Genomic DNA, 18,217 nt, shown 5'->3' on the forward strand with positions numbered 1-18,217 from the left:
ATAGGTTGGGTTGTAGGATGGGGGACAGGGAGCTGGGGCAGTGAGCTCAGGGCCCTATGGCCCAGCTGTGCTGAGGGCACTCACTGGGTGCTGAGTCACATGCATGTTTACCCACATGCACCCCAAGCTCAGCACATGCCAGTACACAAGCTCACGTTGGCATTCATTGACTCACCCACACGATATACTTCCCAAGGGCCTATTAGGCACCCACAACTGTTTTAGATGTTGGGGATTCTGCAGCAAACAAAATTGACTAGGATCCTGGCCCCAGTGGAGCTGCCATCCTAATGGGCTCACCCTCTTGGCAGCACATGTACACACACATGCACACACTGGCTCAAGCCTGACAGTGCACAAATAACACAAATGCCATGTACTGCTCAGACAGCACGTGCACACCCACAGATGTACTCACACACTGTTGGGGTCCCCACCACAGCAGTAATGTGAGCACGAAGGTCCTAATAAACTCACATACACACCACTCCATGTCACCACTGAAACTGCACAAATCCTTACATGCTTCTACATCTTAGTAGCACACACTCTCAGAACCTGTCTGTGTAAATGCACAGACATTCTACCACCCTGACAGCTTGCACTACCACCCACACCCATCCGTATGGGTGCACACACAGACTGGCCCAGACACGCCTCACACTGACTCAAGACCCTGCGAGTACATACATGCACACGCATCCACCCCCAAACTCCACTGGGGAGCCTGGAGATGACCGGCCTCAGCCACCACATGACCTTGCGTGAAAGGCCCTAAGGTTGAGAGAGTGAGTTCCCCATCACAAGGGGTTGCAAGCAGCGGTAGGAAGGCCATGTCATAAGACACTATGGTGGAACTCCCACAAGGCGGGAGTGGGCAGGAGCAGTGTTCTTCTACATGCCATGGAGCTGGGGGTCACAGGAAGGGACTGAGAAGGGACATGGTGGCCAGTCAGGCTCCGTGTTGGCCCCCAGCCTGATCACTACAGTACTCACTCTTGGCCTGGTATACACACATGAGGCTCTATCTGCTGTGAGTTTTTCCTACCACAGGGCTTTGAAGACCGTACACTCTCTGAGTCTCTCTCTCTCTCTCTCTCTCTCTCTCTCTCACATGCAGAAGCACGGCCACTAGAGGGCGCAAGGGCACCAGGAAACTTCTTTCTGAGCTTCCCTCCAGGTTCCTGGAGAGACCCTATACCTGTTACCAGTTGTGTGAACCCAGAGAGAGCATGTAGTCTTTTTGTGCTTCCACGAATCAACCCTCAAAACACCACAGCACTAGCTTGGTCTTCAGGTCCCCCTGACTTAACGCTCCTCCCTAGGTGGGAAGAATCTCCCAGACCCTCCCCATAAGGCCCCCTGAATATGTCCTTGGTATCGATCCAGCCAGGGCCCCCTCCCCGCTCTCCCTCTGATTCGTTCATGTCCTGCATGAAGCCAGCACACAAATCTCCCAGAAGGTCTGCTGCAGGGATCATGGAGACCATGGAAGCACAGAGCCCAGCAGAGTGCCCAACAATAAACAAACAGGGACCAGGAGACCTCTCTCCACACACCCCTTCCTCCTCCAAGAAGCCTTCCAAGATTAGCCTGACTTCGCCCAAGTGTTCCACCAAATCTCCCTTACCCCAAACACATATCTACCCTGTCTGCGGATGCTCCCTGACAGCCGGGCACCCCAGCACATGGCAGGAAGGGAGGGGGTCTGTGAAGGAGATTAACATGGAACATCCACAGGAGACAGGGGAAACTCAAGAAAACACAGGGTACCAGAAGCCCCGGAGGGGAAACAGTTCTGAGGAGGGAGGGCATGCCGGATGAGGCCTGAGAGTGTCCCAGGATTTGGTGACATTTGGCAGTGGGAGAAGGAGAAAGGGTGTGAAAGAGCATAGCACCAGGACCTGGGCAGTCCCCTCACCCCCAACCCCACCCCACAGCTTTCCGTTTCCTCCACATGTTGCCTCTTGATGTCCAAATGCACCCTGATGCCCGGCAGTATCTCACACTTGCCAGGCCCCAAGCTGAACTCGACTTCCTCTCAAATTCACTTCTGTCCTGGGGTCTCTGGATCAGTGATGGCATGACTGTCCACCCAGCCACCCCAGACGGAAACCTGGAGGCCTCACTGGCACACGCCCAGCAGCCCAGGCACTGCGCTGAGTACCTGGACAGCTCTCCCCTCCTCCCGAGTCACCGGGCAGCTCTCCCATCCTCCAAGCTTTGCACACGCTGTTCCCCTGGCATTCCGAAGCGCCTTTCTTACCCCAGCACCAAAGGCCACAAACTCCATCTACCCTCTGGGATCCTCTGCTTGTGTGCCTCCCACCCTGGGTGGCATCCACTCACCTCAACAGCAGGCGGGGGGGTCCGGTGCGGGGCGGCACGGGTGGAACACTCAGCTCTGCCAAATGCCGCTTAGCCGGCAGTGGGGGCAGCACAGGGTCTGGGGCAGCTGTGGACGGAGTGGTGAAGCAGGTGGGCGGAAGGCAGCTCCTCCGGGGTGGGATGGGTGGGGCCATGGGGAGCCCCTCATCCTCTGTAGCAGTGGGCAGCAGCTCGGGTGGAGTGGCGGGTGCAGGTGGTGAGCGGAAGATGTGGCGCTTCATGGGCACAGGCCGTGGGGTGGGGCGGGGTGCAGGGGCTGGTGGGGTATGGGCACGGAGCAGGCCAGCCAGGATGCGGCGGCGGTGGCCAGGGAGTAACATGCCCATGTCCATCAGGCGGGCGTCGCTGAGACCTTGGCACTCAGTGGCCCACACCAGGCCATGCTGCTCAAAGAGCCCCGTGTACTGCTCCAGGTGCAATGCCTGCAGCCACTCGGCCACCGACAGTGCAGCATCCCCAGCCTCTGCCATGGTTCCTGCCAGCGGAGGCCTGACTGGCCTGACTGTCCAGAGCTAGAATAGACAGACAGGCACAGGTCAGAGGCAAGGCTGCCGAGGAGAGGTCCCCTCACCAGCAGCCGGCATGGCTCTCTCAAGCCATAGATTCAAGTTCTGTCCTGGAGCTTCCTCCCCTGTGCTCCATGTGCTAAGCAAGGCCAGGTACTGCCAGGTCTCTGAACACACAAGCTCTTCTCTCTGCCTGAACCTCCTCAACCTTTCCCCTGTGCTATCCCAGCATCCAGCTCACGTTTTCTTCTCTAGGAAACCCTCCATGATCTCTGGGGTTGGTACCACCCCACACCCCAACACACAGCCTTGGCCACTGCCGCGAGAATGGCCAGTGGCATGATTGGTGCTGTGTCTCGTACCTCCTCCCCACTGCCCTCTGCAAGACCCAGGGCAGGGCCAATTCCCTCTGAGGCACCAGTTCCCAGTGAGGGCCAGGCCAAGGGCTTAGTGAGCATTGAAGTATACCACTGCTGGTCCCTCCTGCAAGCCCAGTCTAGGAGCTGAGACTAGCCTCCCCCTACCTCCATGCCCCTGGAGGAAATGAAATGCTGTGGGAGGTGAGTAAACCCAGCATCACATGGCCTCTGGGGGCCTGGCCCTGGAATTGGGTAAACCCTCCCACTAAGGTCATTCATCCATTTGTTCTTTCAAAATAGCCTGGCACTAGGCAATGGGGACTCAGGCTCTACCCCTGCACCCTGTAATCAAGAGCTCCTGGCCTGGTGGGAGTCAAGAGGTGATATGAAGAGAAGGTGACCAGAAGAGATGATTAGCAGATCAAAGGGAAAAGTAATCTGATCATCTCCACAGACACTAAAGAGGCATATGATAAAACTCAATATCCAGCTTACTTAAACAAAAATCTTACTAAAACAGAAATAAACTGATACCTTCTTAAATGAGAAAAGGATATCCATTTTACTGTTGTTATTATTATTCCTCACATTGCCCTGAAAGCTCTGGACAACAAAAATAAACAAGAGGTATTAAAATCAGAAAGGAAGAGATAAACTATCCATTTGTTGCCAATAATATGAGTGTTGAGTTGGAAAGCCCAAGAAGCTCAACTGAGAAACTATAACAACCAGGAAAGACTTTAGTAAGATAGTTGGGTTCAAAATTAATATAACAGACTGGCCGGGCACGCCTGTAATCCTAGCACTTTGGGAGGCCGAGGCGGGTGGATTGCCTGAGCTCAGGAGTTTGAGACCAGCCTGGGCAATACAGTGAAACCCCATCTCTACTAAAATACAAAAAATTAGCCAGGTGTGGTGGTAGGCGCTTATAGTCCCAGCCACTCGGGAGGCTGAGGCAGAAGAACTGCTTGAACCCAGGAGGCAAAGGTTGCCATGAGCCGAGATCATGCCACGGCACCCCAGCCTGGGCAATATAGCAAGTCTCTGTCTCCAAAACAAAACAAACCAAAACAAAAAACAAACAAAATTAACATAACAGAAATCAACATTTATAGGCAATAAACAGGTAGAAACCAGGATGAAAGACTCCATTTACAAGAGCATCACAAAATAGAAAACACCAAGAATAAACTTCCTAGGAGATAAACAACAGCAATAGGAAGAAAAATTGGGAGTGTTACTGAGGGACAAAAAGAAGACCTGGACAAATGGCACAGCATAGTAAGCTCTGGATAGAAGACAACATAAAGAGATTAATGATGTCTAGGTTACTTTATAAATGTACACAATCCAATTAAATATGTACACATAATTTGTTTTGAAGCTAAACAAGCTGATTTGAAAGTTCATATGGAAAAATAAACAAGCAGGAAGAGTCAGGAAAATTCTGGAAGCAGGGGTGGAGGGCAGGGAGGGTAAACAGTAGGAGTCAACCTCACCACATGTTAAAACATATTATAAAGCCATAATGATTAAAACAGTATATGGTTACAGTTCGTGAACAGAACAATTAAACAGAACAAAAAGTTCAAAAGTAAACCCAAATACATATACAAATTTAGGATACACTAAAAGTAGCCTCTCAAACTTGTGGGGAAACAAGCAGTTATTAAGTTGCTGGGACAGCTGTAGAGCGCTCTCAAAAAAAACTAATGTGGATCCCTATCTCACACTTTACAACAAGAAAAATTACAGCTGAATCAAAGATTTCAGTATTTTAAAAAACCACGGCCGGGTGAGGTGGCTCACACCTATAATCCCAGCACTTAGGGATGCCAAGGCAGGCAGATCCCCTGAGGGCAGGAGTTTGACCAGCTTGGCCAACATGGCAAACCCTCGTCTCTACTAAATACAAAAAAAATTAGCAGGGCGTGGTGGCAAGCACCTGTAATCTCATCTACTGAGGAGGCTAAGGCAGAAGAATCGCTCGAACCCAGGAGTGGAGGCTGCAGTGAGCTGAGATCACTGCACTCCAGCCTGGGCAACAGAGAGAGACTCTATTTCAGAAAAAAAATAAAAAATAAAAAATGAAAGGATTGACAAAACCATCTTAGGGCTGAGTATGGTGGCTCATGCCTGTAATCCCAACACTTTGGGAGGCTAAAGCAAGAGTACTGCTTGAGGTCAAGAGTTTAAGACCAGCCTGGGCAACACAGAAAGACTCTGTCTCTACAAAAAAAAAAAACACCTGAAAATTAGCCAGTTGTGCACTTGTGGTCTCAGCTACTTGCGAAGATGAGGTGGGAGAATTGTTTGAGCCTAGGAGTTCGAGGCTACAGTGAGCTATGATCACACCACTGCACACCACTGCACTCCACCCTGGGCAACAGAGCGAGACTGTCTCTAAAAAAAAAAAATAATAAAAAAAAAAAATCATTTCAGAGAGTCAAAAGCCTTTTGAAAATGAAACAAAACGGCCGGGCGCGGTGGCTCAAGCCTGTAATCCCAGCACTTTGGGAGGCCGAGACGGGCGAATCACGAGGTCAGGAGATCGAGACCATCCTGGCTAACACGGTGAAACCCCGTCTCTACTAAAAAATACAAAAAAAAAACTAGCCGGGCGAGGTGGTGGGCGCCTATAGTCCCAGCTACTCGGGAGGCTGAGGCAGGAGAATGGCGGGAATCCGGGAGGCGGAGCTTGCAGTGAGCTGAGATCCGGCCACTGCACTCCAGCCCGGGCGACAGAGCAAGACTCCGTCTCAAAAAAAAAAAAAAAAAAAAAAAAAAAAGAAAATGAAACAAATCCAGAAGGCACACAGAAAAGACTGAAATATTCAACTCTACAAAAATCAAGCACTCTTGCATGGTAAAAAGCACCATAAGCAAAGCCAAGAGCTAAACAACAAACTAGGGGATATCTGCCACTCATATTCCACACAAAGGGCTCATTTTCCTCAAAGCTGAAAAGCATGCAGAAATAAGAAACGAATCAATCATCTAACAGAAAAATGGGCAAAGAGTATGAATGAAAAAATTTACAGAAAGGAAAATATAAATGGCTCTTAAATATCTGAAAAGGAACTTAACCTCCCCCACACTAGGAAATATGAATGTAAAATATTCTGAAATACTGCTTTCTACCTATCAGACTGTCAAAGAGCAATAAAGTTGGAAAATACAGGCACTGGTAATGGGGTAGGGCATCCCTTCCCTGGCCGTGGAACGCCTGTAGGCGTGAAAGCCCTAAGAGATGCGGATGTCTGGGCTGGGCGCGGTGGCTCACACCTGTAATCCCAACACTTGAGGTCGGGAATTTACATGGTAAAACCTCATCTCTACTAAAAATACAAAAAGTTAGCCAGGCATGGTGGCAGACACCTGTAATCCCAGCTACTCAGGAGTCTGAGGCGCAGGAGAATCGCTTGAACCCAGGATGTGGAGGTTGCAGTGAGCCGAGATTGCACCATTGCACTCCAGCCTGGGTGGCAGAGACTTTGTTCCCCCCGCAAAAAAAAAAAAAAAAAGCAAAAAAAAGAGATGCAGATGGTTGACCCAGCCACCCATAGGCACTTAGCCTGCACTTTTACTGGCACCCGCCAGAATTGACATATATAGAAGGTTACTGGCTGCAGTGCCTCTAATGTTTAATAGCAAAAGAATGCAAATAACCAAAATGGCCACCAATGGGAGACTGGTTAACTAAATTATGGTATAGTTGTGCAAAAGAACACTGAGCGGCCATAAGAATGAGGAAACTCCTTACATATTGGCATGGGATGATCTACAAGATACACTGTTAAACGAGTAAAGAAAAGTGCAGAACAGTTTGTATAACATTCTCTCTCTGTGGAAAAAAAAACAAGGGAGAGCATGGAGCAGTGTGCAGCTACCGGTAAGTGAACAAAGCATCTCTGAAAAGACACATGGGGGCAAGGTGACAACAGTTACCAGCTTCCTCCTAGGAAGAAAACTAAGGCCTGAAGGGACAGGAGGGAACAGTGGAAGATCCAGAGTTCATAGGGCCTGAAGTTCATGGAGCCTGAAGCTTACACAATTTAGGTGCCCTATGATATGGTTTGGATGTTTGTCACCTCCACATTTCATGTTGAAATATGACCCCCAATGTTGGAGATAGACCTAGTGGGAGGTGTTTGGGGTCAAGGGGACAGATCCCTCATGAATAGCTTGGCGCCCTCCCCACATTAACAAGTGAGTTCTCACTCTATTTGTTCACATAAGAGCTAGCTGGTTAAAAGAGCCCGGCTTCTCTCTTGCTCCCTCTCTCGCCATGTGACATGCCTGCTCCTGCTTCGCTTTCTGCCCTGACTAAAAGCTCCCTGAGGCCTCACCAGAAGCTGAGCAGATGCTGATGCCATGCTTGTACAGCCTGCAGAGCCAAGAGCCAAATACACCTCTTTTCTTTATAAATTACTCAGGGTATTCCTTGATTGAAATGCAAAACAGACTAACACACTCCTTAAGAGCATCTCACTTTTGCAAAATTCACAAAAACACATGACCACATGCACACACTGTTTACATCCTGGAAGGAGCCCTGCACCTCAAACTCCAGCTTCCCTGGAAATCCACCTCTGAAGAGAGGGAGACTTTTCACTTCAACATTATAAAGATGTCAGTTCCTCCAGGGTTAAGCTAAAACTTTAACACCATCCTAACTAAAATTACCAACTGGAATTTGTTGAGACCAGCAGATTCTAAAGTTCATATAAAATGATATTAAAGATGTGTTAAGTGGAAAAGCAAGATGCAGAACAATGTTATGTAAACATCTTGGTTAAAGAAAAAGAAAAAATATACATGTTATATATATATGCAAATATAAACACAGAAAACTGTACGGATATATATGACTGAGTTTGGGGAGGGGAATTGACAGCTGGGAAGACAGGGGACACTATACCCTTCTGTATCTTTTTAATTTTGTATCATTTTCCAAAAACTAAATAAAAATTAAAAGGGAATGTGATAACCATGAATAGAGCCTGAGAATGAGAAAGGGAACAAAACTTGCCAGGCAGGGAGGGGAATCCAATGAGGAGATAACATACACACAGACCCTCAAAATCCAGCCTGCTGGCCCCTGCCTTGTCCCTTTGTCCCATACCCCCTCCCCGTTCCAAGGTTCCAAGGCCTGCTGGGAGGCTCGTAGCAAGCTCTTTGGGCCTCACCCTCTGCCTCTCAAGCTCATTTCTCAAAATGGAAAATGGGCTATCCGGTGTCACTCTCCTTCAAGCCTCCCCCCACCTCAATGTTAAGGCCTAGCATGCCACAGCCAGCCCTGTTCCCACCACTCCATCTCCTGACTCACCAGCTGGGCTGCCAAGGATGCCTGGGTCCTCCCAGAGACAGCAGCTATTCTGAAGGGCTCTTCATCTTGGCCTGAGGCAGAAGCTGCAAGGACGGGGTGGAGGAGAAAGCCCATGAGGCAAGGCCACTATGAGATGCCAGAGAAGGAGAGGGGAAGAGGGAGAGGGACAGGGAAAACGAAAGAAGAAATGGGCACCAGGCACAGTAGCTCATGCCTATAATCCCAGCACTTTGGGAGGCTAACGCAGGTGAATTCCTTGAGTCTATGAGTTCAAGACCAGCCTGGGCAACATAAGGAGACCCCATCTGTACGACAAAAATACAAAAATTAGCCAGGTATGGTAGTGTGTGCCTGTAGTCCCAGGAACTCAGGAGGCTGAGGTGGGAGAATCACTTGAGCCCAGGAGGTGGAGGCTGCAGTGAGCTGTAATTGAGTCACTGCATGCCAGTCTGGGTGACAGAGCCAGACCCTGACTCAAAAAAAAAAAAGAAAAGAAAAGAAAAAAGAGATGGGAAAGAGGTGGAAGAAGAGGAAGAGAAGGAAGAGGGAAGAGGAAAGGATTCAGGGAACCTCATGTTCATAGAAGCTGGCAACAGAAGTCAGACCAGAGGAAGGCCTTCCTGGAGGGAGAAGGCAGACAGACAGGCCTGTCCAGATGTGGGGGCCGCACAGGTGGTAAAGAGGAGTCAGGACTTCCCTACTCTCTGGCCCCGCAAGACCAGTGCTAGGATGTGTATAGGGGCAGACTGTGGAAGGGACAGCCCCAGGAAGGGTGAGGAAGGGACAATGCAGCCCCACGACTAAACAGGTCTCCCTGACACGGAGCCTGTCAGGGGAGGTGGGGGACCTTAGAGGACCCAGGGACACAGGACCCTCTCCATTAAGCCATGAAGTGGCCTAAGGGAACAAGTGGGATAACTGAGTCAGGGGCATGAGACCCCAGGGCGCTGCCCCTAAACATGTAGGGGAGGTTGAGGAAAACAGACCAAAAGGGGATGCTTCCAGGCAGGAGGAGAAAGAATAGGACACCCCTAGGCAGGCCACCACCCTTGCTATGCAGATGGCCAGGGCTCTGTGGGGCTAGTGACCAGTGGGGTGGCATGGACAGGTCTCCCTCCCCAGGGCCTAGAGCAGTCAGGTCTGCCAACACTAGGGTTAACTTCAAAACTGCTGTGCTCTGCATAATGGCTTCAGCAGGTATTCATGAACATTTTACATCTTACAATCACATAAACAGGTATTTATCTTAAGTAAACTCCATAATTATCACTTCCTAGGACAGGGCTAAAACAGGTATATATTTTTTAAGTATTTTATTTCATTTATTTTGAGACAGAGTCTCACTCTGTCGCCCTAGGCGGAGTGCAGTAGCGCAATCTTGGCTCACTGCAGCCTCCACCTTCCAAGTTCAAGCACGATTCTCCTGCCTCAGCCTCCCGAGTAGCTGGGACTACAGGTGTGCACCACCATGCCCAGCTAATTTTTGTATTTTCAGTAGAGACACGGTTTTGCCACGTTGGCCAGGCTGGTCTTGAACTCCTGACCTCAAGTGATCCACCCACCTCAGCCACCCCAACTGCTAGAATTACAGGTGTGAGCCACTGCACCCAGCCTTATTTTACTTTTGAGACAGGGTCTTGCTCTGTTGCCCAGGCTGGAGTGTAGTAGTGCAATCATAGCTTACTGCAATCTCCAACTCCCAGGCTCAAGCAATCTTCCTGCCTCAGCCTCCCAAGTAGCTGGAACTACACGTACACGCCACAGTGCCCAGCTAATTGTGTTATTTTGTGTAAAGACAGGGTCTCGTTATGTTGCCCAGGCTGGTCTCAAACTCCTGGTCTCAAGCAATCCTCCCACTTTGACCTCCCAAAGTGCTAAGATTATAGGCATAAGCCACTGCACCCAGCCCAAAAGTGAGTATTTAAAAAACAACCTTTAAGTAGCTAGCACTTCAGATGAAAGCGTTGGCAAAAATGGCAGTGCTACTCAAACGACAATTTAAAACAAGAAAAGGAGACCACATAAACAGTGCTTACTGCATGCCAGGTATCCAAGCACTTTATATTAACTCATTAAAGCCTCACAGCAGCCCTGGGAGGTACATATGATTGCTATCCCTGTTTAAAGATGAAGAAACTGAGATAAAGGGAGGTTAAATAACTTTTCAAAGCCACACACCTAAGAAGGAGGCAGTATGAATATAGTCTAGCCCTGTGCTGTCCAATAGCAGCAGCCAGCAGTAGCCACATATGGCTATTGGACATTTGAAATGTGGTCCCTGGAATATGATGTGCTAGATTTTGAACACAGTGGATTTTGAAGACTGAGCACCAAAAAAAAAAAAAGAAAGAAAGAAAAAAAAAGAATGCAAAATATCTCAATAATTTCCCTATTGTTTACATGATGAAATATATTAGTAACATTAATTTCACTTGGACAGTTAAAATTGCATTGTGGCTTACATTCTATTCATACTGGAGACTGTAGCTCTCAACTTTTTTTTTTAGACAGGGTCTTGCTCTGTCACCCAGGCTGTGGCACAATCTCTGCTCACCGCAACCTCTGCCTCTTAGGCCCAAGCAATTCTCCCACCTCAGCCTCCCAAGTACCTGGGACTACAGGCTTGCGCCACCATGCCCAGCTAATTTTTCCATTTTTTTTTGTAGAGATGGGGTTTTGCCATGTTGCCCGGGCTGGTCTTGAGCTCCTGGGCTCAAGTGATCTACCCGCCTCCGCCTCCCAAAGTACTGGGATTACAGGTGTGAGCCACCAGCCTGGCCATCAACTCTTAACCACTCTTCACCGCCTCTCAAAACACAAACTGAGGGCCGGGCGCAGTGGCTCATGACTGTAATCCCAGCACTTTGGGAGGCCGAGGCGGGTGGATCACTTGAGGTCAGGAGTTTGAGACCAGCCTGACCAACATGGTGAAATCCCGTCTCTACTAAAAATACAAAAAATTAGCTGGGCATGCTGGCGGGTGCCTGTAAGCCCAGCTACTCAGGAAGCTGAAGCAGGAGAATCGCTTGAACCTGAAACGCAGAGGTTGCAGTGAACCGAGATCACGCCATTGCATTCCAGCCTGGGTGACAGAGTGAGACTCCGGCTCAAAAACGAAACAAAACAAACAAACAAAAAAACCTGAGCACCTGCTATATATAGGCCAGGCACTGTGCTAAAGGTTTAACACAGATTGACAGATGATGGTCCCAACCACTCCCACTGGAATGACAAGGTCTGGGAAACAGAAACTACTTCTCTCCCTGAGAAAAGCCTGGATCCCTACTGGGCCTCTCTCAAGTTCCTATTCCTGCACTAAGGGCATCTGGCTAAGATCAAAGACATGGTGACTCGGCACTGATATCCCTTTGGAACAGCCCTGTTCAAGGCACTGCAAGCATGAACCAGACCTCAGACCTGGACTGGCCCTCCAGGAATCTCAGGCTGGAAGGGATCAGATACCATCATCCAGTGAAAACTCAGGGGGCCCTCAACCAGGCTGGGGTCAGGGAAAGCTTCCTGGAGAAAGCAGCAAATTGAAAAAAGAAGTTCAGAGCAGTGCCCTGCTAAGCCACACTGCAGCCTGAGGCAAAGACAGAATCATCAGTACTAGTCCTCTTTTTATTTAAAATGTTAAATGTTTTATATTTTGCTCATCATGGATTTTTGGCATTAATTTTTATTTTTAAATGGCATTAAATATTATATACCTCGATTACTGACCTTTTTTAAATAAATAGTTATTGCTTTTAAATTTTAGGTATCTTTTGTTTTTTTTTGAGACAGGGAGGGTCTCGCTTTGTTGCCCAGGCTGGAGTGCAGTGGCATGATCATGGCTCACTGCAGCCTCAACCTCCTGGGCTCAAGTGATCCTCCCACCTCCCCCTCCCCAGTAGCGGGGACCACAGGATCTCGTGACCAAACCCAGCTAATTACTGAGTTTTTTGGTACCCCCTCAAATTCTGCAACAGAGGCAAGTGCCTCACTTGCTCTACCCTAATCCAAGTCCTAGTTTGGAGGTTTAAGCCCCTCAGCTGCTATGACACATCACTGAGTCCTCATCCTCAGGAAGGCAGGGACCTGGCAGAGGGGAGAGTCATCCTGTTGCGACAGCACAGCCAAGAGCTGAGGGATTTCCCTCCTCTCCACCTCAAGGGGCCAGTCAGGCCTCAGCACCCGCACACCCCCATCCTGACTCTCCTTCTCTCTCATGTCCCTCCAGTGTCTCTCTGCTGTGCCAACTACGGTCCCACCCCCATTCAAAGCCTTTCCATGGTTCCCAGTGCCTTCAAGCACTCCTTGGTCGTCATTCAACTTCATCCAGTTTGGACGTTTACAGATAAAGAAACAAACACCCACAGGGAGGAAGTGACTTGCTCAAGTTGTCAGTGACACCCCAACCCCCAGCCAGGCTGGGCTGGCCCTGTCCATGACTTCCTCCATGTCACTTCTCACACTAGGCACTGGCCTGGCAAACAGGGAGCCCCCGAAACTGTCTGCTGACAATGAATGAGTAAACCACATCCTCCCATCTTCAGGTGGCTCCAGGTCACCTCCTCCAAAAAGTCCACCCTGACTGCCCCCTCAAGCTCCTAGTCCTCTAAGGCTGAGCCCCACATCTCGGCACTGCTTCTGCTCTCTTTGGTTGCTCATTTTGTGGGGGTCCACCTCCACCCAATCCCCCATGTATCCTGGAGTATCCTGAGAGTCCATACCCCTTCTTATCTCCTCTGCCATCCACAGTGGTACCCAGGACCTGGCTGGGCTCACAGGTGCACTCAGTCCCAGTCCAGAGGTAAGGGTTGCCTGGAATCTCTAATCCTTGCCAGCCAGTCCTTCACGTCTGGCTTGAGTCCCTCTTGCTGGAACCAACACTTTTGCCCTTCTGTTCTCTACCTACCATTTCAACCCCCAGGTCAGAGTTCAAATCTCATCACCCCTTCTCTGTCCCAGCCCAGCAACTCCCTAATATCTCTACCCACTACTGACTAGTGACCTGTTTCACCAGCCCAGCAAGAAGATGACCCACAGCCTTAGCCAAAGACAGGCATCCTCCAGCTTCCTTCTTTCCCTAAATGCACACCATTTGGCAACCATGTGCCCAGCCCCTGGTAGATTTTCTCCATCTCATTTGCCTTTTTTTTTTTTTTTTTTTTTGAAACAGGGTCACTCTGTCACCCAGGCTGGAGTGCAGTGGTGTGATCTCAGCTCACTGCAACCTCAGCCTCCTGGGCTCAAGTGATCTTCCTACCTCAGCCTCTCCAGAGTAGCTGGGACTACAGGCACATGCACCATGCCTGGCTAATATTTATTTGTACTTTTTGTAGAGATGGGGTTTTGCCACATTGCCCGGGCTGGTCTCAAACTCCTGAGTTCATGCGAGCTTCCCCTCTTGGCCTCCCAAAGTGCTGGAAGTACAGGCGTGAGTCACCGCACCCGGCCCCTCATTCGTTCTTATAACAGCCCTAAGGACTGGGATTCTTCTTCATGTCATGGAAGCTGTGTGAGGTAGAAGTTCACCAGGTCACCTGCTATAGCTCACGGGGCCTTCAGAGGATGTGACTGCTTCTGTCTGGTGAAGTAAGGGAGGCTTCTAGAAGGAACCCCTGACTTGGGCCTTGAATGATAAGTAGGAGGTAGTCAGGTAGAAGCCATTCCAGGCAAAGGGGACTGGGTGTGCAAGGCCCAGGGACAGAAAAGGACCTGGTGAATTTGGCGACAGGAGATGTCAGTGGGGTAGGAACAGAAGATGTTTGGAGAGGCTCAATGGCTGGCCCTCGGTCACCTGCAGTCTGCTGACTGTGTGGGTGTGGCCCTCTCTTGAGGCCTCCCTGGGCCTGTTTTGCATTCTGATTTGCATGAGTCAGCCCTGGATCAGGGCAGCCTTAAAGGCCCTAACCCTTTCCACACCCAGCTCTGGAGTCCTCTTGGCCAAGTTGCCTCCCCTGATTGCATCCTCTCAGCTCCCCTTCGCACAGGGCTCTGCCCTGGGTTCAAGGAAAGACCTAGCCCTATGGGGAGCCAGGAGGGGAGGAAGGCAGGCTAGGGGTCCTGACTGAGGCCTCAGCTTGTCCACCACCACCTCCCTTATACAGCCTCATCCTCTACCCTGGGCCCAGCTGTCCCAGCATAGGCAGGCAGGGCAGGGACCCCAGCATCCAGACCTCAGGAAACTCCTCAGAGCTCCCCAACAGGAACCAAGAACATACACAGCCAGCTCTGGCCAGGTCTGGGTCTACAAACCACATCCCACCGGTACCACAAATGCACACCTCACACTACCTCAAGGGCCACACATTTCCCAGGGCCACACACACCTACCACCCCACCCAATGACCACACCTCAGATCTGCCCTTCTCCACCACACACAGCTCCCTACCAGCAATTCAACCGTGCGCAATGACCCCACAGCCCAGAACTCCACCCTCAGCCCTCCCTAGCCCAGGCACCAGGTGATACCTCTGCGTAGGGCCCCTTCGCTCTGCTGCCCTCCTGGGCCTTCTCCAGGCTCCGCTCACTCAGGCAAGAGTCTTAGAGACACTTCCGTAGATATGAGGAACTAGTGGGGGCTGGGTTCCCAGCCCAGAGGGTGCAGAAGTGGCCCCCACGCCCCTGCAGAAGCCACCTCCCTCCAGCCCTGCCAGGAAAGGCAGCAGGTACAGCCTTCAAGTGGGCAAGCTGACTGATGCCTGGGCCAAGCAGCCTACTTGCCATCTCCTGGGGACTGGCGGCCACCACATAACAGTCCCAGGAAGGCACACTGGGGCCTCCTGTCCCACCCCAGGCCACATCTCTGCCCTATAACTCACCCTGGCACCAGATTCCTGTCCTGGCCCATGTGTGGTGTAGCCTGTCTTCTGGGGTCTCTGCAGTGCTGGTGGCTGATGGGGAGCAGCCCCTCAGGGCAGTGAGGACTGAGTGGGACCCCAGGGCCTGGGGGAATGAAGAGCTGCCTCAGCTAGCTGGCAGGGAGTTGGGGGTCTATCAGCAACATCCCTGGGCTCCAGGCCTGGGTCCCCTCCCCACCTAGGATGCAAGACAACTCTGGTTCCAGTCCTGGCTCCACCATTTCTTGTCTGAAGCCCTGGGCAAGTCACATCACGTTCTGAGCTTCAGTTTCCCCTCCACAAAGTAGAGCTGTCACCCCCTGCCTCCTAGAGCCTGGCACCCAGATGACCATGACACGCCACCGCGTGTGTACTGGAGGTCAGCTTGTTCTTCTGCTCACTCCTCTGCCACCAGGCAGTCACTTCCTGTCCCTAGCCCCAAGGTCTTGCCTAGTCCTGACCCTGGGTGCTAGGCTTGTAGCCAGGCTCTGGGCCACACTCCCTCTGCGTCCTGAGGTTCTCAGTTACCCCAGACACCAATGACTACCACAGCCTAACTCCAGCCGTGTCCCCCTGCCGAGCTCCAGACCAGACCTGACTCCACGGCATTCTGGACCTCCCCCTGGAACGTCCTGCACGGCACACTCCCATCATACAATGAACTCAACAGCTCCCCTTGGGGACTGTGGGGAGCCGGGGGAGAAGAGCTGTCTCCAACCCAGGTGTGGCCTTTAGGCAAATAAAAAGATTCCTCTTCTTCCAGGAGCCCCACACCAGGGGAAGCAGCTGAGCAAGAAGAGGACGGGCTGGGTTTCAGTCCTCCTTCTCCCTTACTTCCACACACCTGCCAGGCACCTTTGAGCAGTACACAACACTCACACCCACACACAGTGGACCTGGCGGGAGGCAGGACCTTTTAATAACCTTCCTGCAGCAACCCTACCAGCATCACCCTAATAAAATGCTAAGCCACAGTTTTATTAATGACTAAGGGACATGAAAGACTAAGGGACAGTAGGCATTGCTGACCCCACTTTCAGGCCTCACACTAACTCCAACCCCAATCTTGAAAGACTTTCACTTTCTACAACCTTCAAGTAGTCACTGTTTCAAGTTTTCACAATTGAGTATCATTTTTATAATTAGAAAAAAATGATAAATGTTTTAAGTCATTAGAATTGAGTTTATTCCAGTTTGCTCCCCAAAACCATCATTATAAGGTAGCTTTATGATTTAAGTATAACATGCATAGATTACTAACAGAACTATTATAAGCGAAATTGCTAATTTCCTAGGCTATCTGGTTAGAAAATAAGAGACTGGGCCGGGCGCGGTGGCTCAAGCCTGTAATCCCAGCACTTTGGGAGGCCGAGACGGGCGGATCACGAGGTCAGAAGATCGAGACCATCCTGGCTAACATGGTGAAACCCCGTCTCTACTAAAAAATACAAAAAAATTAGCCGGGCGAGGTGGCGGGCGCCTGTGGTCCCAGCTACTCGGGAGGCTGAGGCAGGAGAATGGCGTGAACCCGGGAGGCGGAGCTTGCAGTGAGCTGAGATCTGGCCACAGCACTCCAGCCTGGGCGGCAGAGCGAGACTCCGTCTCAAAAAAAAAAAAAAAAAGAAAGAAAATAAGAGATTGAGACCCAAAGCCCCCTCCCTGCCCCCGCCTTACCCTCCCAAAGGTCTAAGACAAAGCTAATCAAATAAAGTCTCCCTCCCAGGCACTGGTGGCCAGCAGCACAGAGCGCAGCCCTCGGACTTTCACATGGGAAATGGACTGAGGCTCACTAATAAACTCCAGATGCCAGGGTCCCCGAGGTTTGTCCCACAGACACCATCAGACCCCACCCTGGCCCTGACTCTCATCCACCACACCTTAAGCCTCACCCAGGGGCCCCTCATGCCCAAGACCCCAAAAGACGGTCAGGTAGGGAAGGAGGTGTGGGATGACTCAGGAATGTCTAACGCACCTCACTTGCAAATAAATGTAGCTGAAAGTTAAATGGTTTGGTTTTAGGCCTTGTCAAAAAGTCTATCACATACTATGCCCCTCTGGCTGCACCACATACCCCTGGCCCCAAATGGGTCTGGGGACCACTGCCCCTTCCCCCAACTCCTTCCTGTTTACCATGTTTTGGGCACACCCTTGCCCTGCATCCATGCTGCCCCCATTCACCCTGGCCCTCTCAGCTTGCCTGGACTTCTGGGCCCTCACCCCTGCCTCCTGCCTCTGTCCCCTGCAACCAGGGCCCACTCTAGCCCACTGGGCTCACCTGATACATGGCATAGCTTCTGACCTCAACCCTCCACAGCCCCACCCCAAGACCCTCCCACTGTCCCAGTCCTCACCCTCGGCCTAGCTCAGTCCCTTCCCGCCCAGAAAGGTGACCCAACCAGCCCTACACTTACAGAGACCTGGGGCGCTCCCACCACCAGCAAGATGGGGCTCTGGCCTGGCTCCCTGGCCCTCAGGCACAGACACACTCTACAGGGGTTGGGGACTTCCCGTGGCACCTCCTCCCATAGAGGGCAAGAGGCAGCTCGAGGAGCCACAGGATGACTCCTGGAAGATCCTCCTGTGACCACTGGCCCCAGGGGGAGCAGGAGGGGGACTCCGAACACCATAAATGAGGCAGAAACGGTAAGAGATGGGGCTGACCACAGCAGGGTGGGAGTGCACAGGGATGACCACAGAATCACAGGCAGCAGGAGTGGACAGACCCAGTTGCACCAGTGCTCAAGCTACAGACCCTCACCATGTGCCCTGGGTGCCAAGGGCCAGCACTCACCCTGCCCTAAGAAGGA

General features: G+C 51.1%; 1 protein-coding gene across 10 annotated transcripts in view; it reads right to left on the bottom strand.

Moving 5' to 3' along the window:
* ARAP1 (ArfGAP with RhoGAP domain, ankyrin repeat and PH domain 1) overlaps positions 1-18,217 on the bottom strand; it is a 68,737-nt gene that overhangs the window by 39,560 nt on the left and 10,960 nt on the right. For 2 of the 10 annotated variants that reach the window (XM_033205976.1, XM_033205985.1), the window contains exons 1-3: positions 15,043-15,143; positions 8,583-8,665; positions 2,350-2,900 (exon numbers count right to left, since the gene is read on the bottom strand). The exons of 1 other annotated variant lie outside the window; for it this stretch is intronic. In XM_033205976.1, the coding sequence (XP_033061867.1) occupies positions 2,350-2,858 (509 nt within the window). In that variant the 5' untranslated portion in view covers positions 2,859-2,900; positions 8,583-8,665; positions 15,043-15,143. Of the gene's footprint in view, positions 1-2,349; positions 2,901-8,582; positions 8,666-14,102; positions 14,200-15,042; positions 15,144-18,217 lie in introns of those variants that run through there. 7 more of the 10 variants (XM_033205977.1, XM_033205980.1, XM_033205982.1 and 4 more) reach the window with 5 other exon arrangements.

Source organism: Trachypithecus francoisi, unplaced genomic scaffold (assembly GCF_009764315.1).
Source record: "Trachypithecus francoisi isolate TF-2019V2 unplaced genomic scaffold, Tfra_2.0 Lachesis_group8, whole genome shotgun sequence".
Taxonomy (NCBI): domain Eukaryota; kingdom Metazoa; phylum Chordata; class Mammalia; order Primates; family Cercopithecidae; genus Trachypithecus; species Trachypithecus francoisi.